The following is a 7,426-nucleotide window of genomic DNA, read 5'->3' as shown; positions in this document are numbered from 1 at the left end:
ATCTTAAACATGACCATAGATTTTTGGAGTTATAGAATTGTCTTTCAACTATTCTTAACTCTTGGCAGGCAAGTAGTGATGATGTTCCCATGAGTACAAAAAAGAATAGACCCTTATCAAATGTCAGTATTGGACTTGGAGAGTACCAGCATACTCTTGAAGAAGTTCTGACATGGCTTCTAGGGGCTGAAGACAGACTAGCAGCTATGCCACCAATTGCTGAGTCAACTGATGAAGTAAAGGATCAGTTTCATGATTTAGAGGTAAGTCCATCTTTTCTAAGACAAATCTTCCCTTATCAAGTGTCACATGGAACCTATTGCATGTTTTTCTTTGTTGGCTAAGTTTCTTATGAATTAAGATATGCATCACATGGTACAAAATTATTTTTTTGTGGATTTGTGATGTCTGGAGTATAGTAAACTCAAATGTCTCTATTCTGGTTTGTTAGGAAAGAAAGATACTGTATGCCCTTCTTTAGTTAGTTATTCTGACTGTTGTGCCTTAACCTGATTATTCAACATATTAGCAATCATCATCATCATCATTAGTGTTTTTCATTAAATTTTCCCATCATGGGGTAGATGTGAAGTGACGTTTTTTTTATTCTCTTTTGTCCCCTGAAATTTCCACTGAAATTCCTATCTAGTCTAGATTTTCAGCTACGCCTTTTTTCTGTGATTCTTTGAAACTGCCTACTGGTCTTTGCTCTGCTATTTCCATATCTGTGACTTTTCTGACTTTATTTGTTCCACATCCATTTTCATCACATGATCAAACCATCTCAGTCTTTGAGATTTTGGTCTACTTTCCAGCATCTGAACACCATATCTTTTTGCAATTTTGTCATTCATAATATGATATTCAAACAGTACTCTCTCCTTGAATCTTAGCATTCAGTAGTAGTATCTTTTCAGCCTCTACATGTTCTTTTTTTATGTTTCTGCTGAATAGAGTAGTATAGGCCTTAAGCATACACCTTAAATTTTTGCTGTTTACTTTGGATATAGGCTATATGTGTACTGTAATGGTAGTGTAGCAATCTTCACTTCATTCAGGCTGTTTTTGTTCTTTTCTTACTGCCCCCTCAATACTTGCTTGACAGCTGAGGGTGTCAAAGTTGGTCTTAAATATACATTTTGGGCATTGAAATTTACACTCCATGTATATTTTGCAATCCTGAGCATCTCTTGTGACATCATCATCATCCATTACATTTGACACAGTATAAGGTTCACTCCCATGTCTTTACTACAGCCTCCTGACTGTTTTTTCTTTGGCTCCCTTAAAGTTTTGCTTGCATTGATTTTCAATCCTCTTCTCACCAATCCTTTCTTTTGTCATATAAACACTTTTATATCCTTTCCCTCTGAACTGTCATTAATTCTTAGGTCATCTGTATGTAGTAGTTCCAGGTGTCCTCCCTTTTTGCTCTTCTATGTAGCATCCTACATTAATAGGATAGAAAGCAAAGAACTAAAGAGTTGGTCTGTCATAGACAATCATTGTTTCAGATTTGCTTATATATATGCTGTTACTTCTGCCCTAGATCTTGTTATGGCTCAAAAACATCACTAACTCAGTGAGATTTTGCAGTACCTTCTGTCTTTGAAATTCCCATTTAATTACTTGTAGATATTGGCACTGCCAGATACCTTCTCTGGAGTGATAAAAATATGGTAGAATTTTTTCTCTTTTTCAAGGTATGCTTTCTGTACTTGTCTCATTATAGACTTCCTCCATTGACTTTTTGGCACCTTCTCAGATGTTTTCTTAGCATGCTGAAGCAGTCTTATTTCTCTTTAATTTATTGACTGTAGTGCTTCCCTTTTACCTGTGTAAATTGTTAATTGGTACCATATGCATTTCCCATTTTTATGGTGTGTCCCTCACCTTGATCAGCTCTCATATGTTGTGGTGTTCATCAGTGACCAGTTCTCTAGCTGCTGTAGCAAATTACTTCCTACTCCTGGCCTTGGTGGTTTTCCACTTTTCATATTCCCAAAGGCCCTATTAACTCTCCTCAATGTTATGTTCTCTTGGTCGTCTGTGCAGTATCATCCCAAAATCCTTGACAGTGAAAAGTTGGAAAAGTTCTTTTGTGGATGGTGAGGTTTTCATGCATTTTTGTTCATATTTTACTGTAGCCATTCCTCAAATAAACTCACCATTTCTGGAAATGTTTTATTTTAATCCTCCACTGTGATAAGATTTTCTCAGAAATGTTTAAGCAATTATGATTTCATAATTATGTAATTTTGGAATTATATAATTCTTTTTCAGGAGTTAATGCTTGAGCTAACTTCTAAGCAAGGAGGTATTGGAGATGTCTTAGGAGAAGGGTCAAGATTGTTACGGGAAGGTGTAATGGAAGAGGAAGAGGAGGAGGAAGTCAGAGTTCAGATGAAACTTCTCAACACCCGTTGGGAAGAACTCAGAGTCAAGGCAATGGATCGCCAGTCCAAGTATGTATATTGTTCATTTTTGTTGTTATTTTTTTTTAAATAAAGTGACAGTTTTTTTTCAATAAAATGACAGTTTTGAACTGATTTACTGTTTTGTTTAAATATTCATAAAGCTTATAACGTTGTCTTTGATGTACTTCAGGCTTCATGAGAAACTTATGGCACTGCAACAGAATCAGTTAGACAGCTTAAAACGGTGGCTCACTGAAACTGAGGACCGCATTGCAAACATGAGTCAGGTACAGTATACTGTATAGATAGAATGAAATGCAATAGAGTAATAAAACTCTGTTTTCCTAAGTTTCAAGTCAGCTTTAGATGTCAAGTCCATGATGCTTTTGATGGATTCATAATTAGATCATAATATGCTCTTTGGTGTCAAACAGAACTAAAAGACAAGTTTATTCAACTTTAAATTCATTTTTATTATTATGTTGTGATTTTTATTATCTTCCTTTGAGGATTTTTTTTAACATTATATGTGTTCAGTTTGAGGGAAAGTGGTATTGTTTGTACACATTTTATTATTGCAGTGCTCATGTTCAAGCATGATTTGCTGTTCTTACAGGTTGGACCAACTTTAGAAGCATTGGAAGAACAAATAGCAGCTCATCAGAGTCTTCAGGCAGACTTGGAAAAGGAACAGTCAAACATCAATTCTTTATCAAACATGGTTGTTGTAGTCGATGAATCTAGTTCAGATGCAGGTAATATCAACAAACCATGTTCATGTCAAATAAACTCTGTGCAGTCATACCATTAGGTTAGAAGTGATACTGTTAACTGATATACATTGAAGGAAAAAGAACACTGCATTCCTCAGGAGATAGTATTGAGCTCCCTTGACTTGGGTAACAACAACACTGCATCCCCTCTCTAGCTACCATCAGTGTGAATCTTTGGTTGAGCTAATAGCATTGGTTTGTTTTTGGTGATCACCCTCAGGAATATCTGTTTAAAAGGAAGGATTCTATTTCTGGAGCCAAGATGTCTAAATCTGTAGCAGTTCTATTCGAATCAAGATACCACATCTTATCTGTTTGATGTAAATTTAGTAGGGATTTGGTGATTTCCCCAGCTTCCACCTTTTTATGTCATGCACAAAGTAAACTAAGAATGTGTGTGCAAATACACAATATTGGTATTTTCACTCTTTAGGTGAGAAAATAAAACATAAGTATCACGGACATTTTGACCAATTCTCAAGCATTCACAATCACTCATTCCAAAGGAATGTGAGTGTACTGTATATTTGTTTTAATGATTTCATTTTGTCCACTAGAAGATACAGCATGCATTATTGTATCTCCTCTCTCTTTGTTGTATGTATTTTACAATTTTAATCATAATATCTAATTAGGTAAAGCTGTTATACTTTGTTACATTCACATGTTCACTTGGGTAAGCTGAGTTTTTCATGGACCAGTTTTACTTTTTCATTGATGCCATGAACATGATTATAGAGATGTTGTGGGCTAGCTGAATGAACAAGCATGGAAATTATGATTTCAGCTGAATCATATAACCTTTAAAATTTTTCATGAATGTAGAGGCAGTCTGTACACAATCTTTGATGTGAAACATATGCCAGTCTCAGCTGGATTTCTTGTGGCAGATCTTTTAGAGCCAATCTTCCTTCAATGACTGTTTAAAGAAGCTAAGGGGGGCATGGCTACATTTAACCCACTCTCAACCTTCTTTTGTGATTTGTCTCAGTACCTTTCCATGCAAATGTATGGAGAAGATAGGACTTCTTAACAAATAGGATGCCTCCTTCCAACCCTGTCACCAGTGATTTGTTGATACTTGGAGTGTGATCCCATTTGAATAAAGGGAGTTTCCTGACTTCTTGTACATCAGTTAAGTTGATAATGTATGTACGTAAACCTTCCCTGAAATTCCTTTGCATGGCCTGTCCAAGCTCCCGAGAAAGCTTACCTTGAGGTTCCTGGTCTCTTGTTCCACACGAAGACATTAAGAAGCATATTGTACTTGAGGACTCCTCCAGACAGAACATATTTTCAAGTCAATGAACAGCCTTCTTGTTGAGGAGTAGTGTTGGCTGCAACCCCTTTCATTCCTTTTACTGTACTTCCATTTATATTCTCTTTCTTCCAACTTACTTTCCACCCTATCCTAATAATTGTTTCATAGTGCAACTGGGAGGTTTTCCTCTTGTTATACCTTTAAAATCTTTTTACTCTTAGCTTCCCTATCAGTGCTGAATGACCTCAGGTTCCAGTGCTTGGCCTTTGGCCTAAATTTTATTTTCCATTTCATTCCATACAGGCTGTTGTCATTTAACATGTTCTTGGAATGATGTGGAAGCATGCACCTTTCCTTTTTTAGCTTCATGTAAAACTAAGGCACATTTCTGCTGTTGGCTCATAGTGCTTATCTAAAGGATTTGTTTTTAAATGAGAGGTGGAGAATGGTTTCAATGTTGTACTGCTAAGTACAAACATTGAAAGAAAGCTGGCCATAGTAACTGTGAAATATGTGGATCATGTACAAAAGTCACTCACCGCAGAAAATGGAGACAGGGAACATTTCTTCACCTGAACCACTATGAAGTCTTTGGTTCTTGGTCATGAAAATGAATCTTTGATCCCTGTCCTATCACAGACATATCTAGCTCTTGACAGTATGAGTTATTCACCCTGTCAGTGTTGAAGAAAGAGCATATCTACTCCACTCAGCACTTATAGGAACACCATGCATATTACTTTTTGTCCATCAGTTGTGGTTGATGGGTTAGTTGGGTACTATTCACCCTGCCTTTCATTCTGCATCTCATAATGATTTTATCTAGACAGACTGCTGCACTTCATACATTAGGGTTGTCAACTGTTCCGAGTGCACCCTTGTTACCACCTAGAACATTCAGTCTTCATTTTCCTTTAATAAATGTTTGTATGTGGCATCACTCAAAATCAAGGCATGAAACTATGTTAGGGCATTGTTTGTATGTATGAATCATAAAATTTGTTTAGGAGATGATTGCTTTACTGAATGTAGATTGCATAAATCGCAACCTTTACAAGTAAAATTGAGGGGTAGTGAAAGCTGTTGTTTTCTAATTTTATTTTTTATGGCTGGAAACGATAGCAAATGTTGATGTAAAGGCAGTACACTTTTAAGTGTAGAGGCTTTTAAAGCTCATTTGAGAGAGAAAAAAGAAAATTTGTAAAATTTATTATGCCATCAATTTTATAAGAAGAAATTTTAGGTTTCAGGTTTAATGATAATGAAATATTTCATTACTGATTATGAGGAGGTTGCCTGTAAAAGTCAGTTTTTTCTTACAGCATATTCTTCTTTGGAAGATGAATTGAATGCATTAGGTGAAAGATGGGCACATATATGCAAATGGACAGAATCTCGATGGAATATGCTTCAGGTGAGTTAAGTTTAATTAATTAATTATATTTTTGATGCGTATATAAAATATAATATACTTCAGAATAACAAAAATTGTAGCGGTTTGTAATTGGAAAAAGAAATATTGTTACATAGCTGCTTCGTAGCTTAATCTTGTACATAATTTTATATCTCTATTTGTTGCCTTTGGTCACATAAAGACCTGTCTGGTTGAGATAATAGAACAATTGTGAATGTTATTGAAATGGTAGGTTATTGAGTTTTCAGTCTTTTAGTGGATTTGCTGAGATTGTAGTATTAACTTTCTTCCTTGAATTAAGTAACTTATGGTTTTGAAGCAGAATTCTAAGCTTTCAGTAATTATCTAAAAATAATGCTGAACTTTATAATGCATTTACTTGACTATGTTTCTTACATTGGTACAAAAGGTCCTTCGACAAAGGATATAAGAGGAAAATCTTGATCTCCCTGGGAGTGAGAGATGTCACTCAAGTGAGGTATACCCTGTCCTTTTGCCACTGCGTACATCTTTTATTCCTTTTGCTCCTATGTTATAGTGTGACACAATTTACACCACAAGAAGTTTATGGTGCATATAGACTGTATTATGTAGTTCATTTTTAAATTTTTCACGCACGCACACGCACAAATACAGTGCAATGCTATATGATAAAGTAAAATGTTCTTTATTGGTTGTGCATTTATCATTTAAGCTATAGCATATATAACATGTGGACATTTATACACACATACATGGACTAAAAATACTGTATGTAAGGCAGGATATTGTATTAATGTTAAATACATGTCCGTAAACATACCAAAAATCACACCAAAACTATATTAAATTGTGTTCAGTAAGTTTTTGCATGTAACCTCATCTTGAAGGTGATGAGCTTACAAGCAGTATAGATCAGAAATTATATTTGAATTTATAATCATCAAGATGTCATTTATTTACTACCCCCTCATACAGATCTTTGGAGGGATCATTCTTAAAAATTAGAATTTCAAAGTATATGCTTGCAAGATGAGCAAAGCATGACAGTCACCTTTCAGTAATAAATATTACTCGAGTACAGTTATTGTTTTTAATATGTTTAAGCTCAGTGGTACGTACATAAATGAAATTACACTTCATCTAACTAAACATCATAGAATTTAAACCATGTGCTGACAAGATGAACAGAATGACGGTTTCACATTTAACAAAAAATTTATTTTTTTGTCACAAATTTGACAGTCCTTGTAAGTTACATTACATTATGTATTGTACTGTATTGTATTTTAGAACTTTTTAATGCCTGAGGAAAAATCACCATACTTGCATGCATAAGTACAGACATAAAAGATCCTATTTTGACTTGAAGCACTGGCTCTTTACAGTGTGGGCAAACACACCAAATGATTGAGTAGGAGACAGCAAACACATGCTTTCCACTGTCTGTAATAGGTTTGAAACTTATGTGCTAGTGATAAAGGAGGACTATTACACTGTATTTTTAAAGGCCAGTTTTAAGTTGAAGAAAATCAAAACAGTTGAGTTATTTAATTAAGAAAGATTTATAGAGCTACCATAA

General features: G+C 34.9%; 1 protein-coding gene across 43 annotated transcripts in view; it reads left to right on the top strand.

Moving 5' to 3' along the window:
• LOC136854032 (dystrophin, isoforms A/C/F/G/H-like) overlaps positions 1-7,426 on the top strand; it is a 1,916,343-nt gene that overhangs the window by 258,148 nt on the left and 1,650,769 nt on the right. For all 43 annotated transcript variants that reach the window (XM_067130051.1, XM_067130067.1, XM_067130044.1 and 40 more), the window contains 5 exons: positions 69-263; positions 2,284-2,465; positions 2,608-2,704; positions 3,034-3,172; positions 5,774-5,865. In XM_067130051.1, coding sequence (XP_066986152.1) covers positions 69-263; positions 2,284-2,465; positions 2,608-2,704; positions 3,034-3,172; positions 5,774-5,865 — 705 coding nt within the window. The remainder of the gene's footprint in view (positions 1-68; positions 264-2,283; positions 2,466-2,607; positions 2,705-3,033; positions 3,173-5,773; positions 5,866-7,426) is intronic.

This window comes from Macrobrachium rosenbergii, chromosome 28 (genome assembly GCF_040412425.1).
Source record: "Macrobrachium rosenbergii isolate ZJJX-2024 chromosome 28, ASM4041242v1, whole genome shotgun sequence".
Taxonomy (NCBI): Eukaryota; Metazoa; Arthropoda; class Malacostraca; order Decapoda; family Palaemonidae; genus Macrobrachium; species Macrobrachium rosenbergii.
The sequence above is the reverse complement of the archived record's forward strand: the minus strand, read 5'-3'. Positions and strand labels throughout refer to the sequence as shown.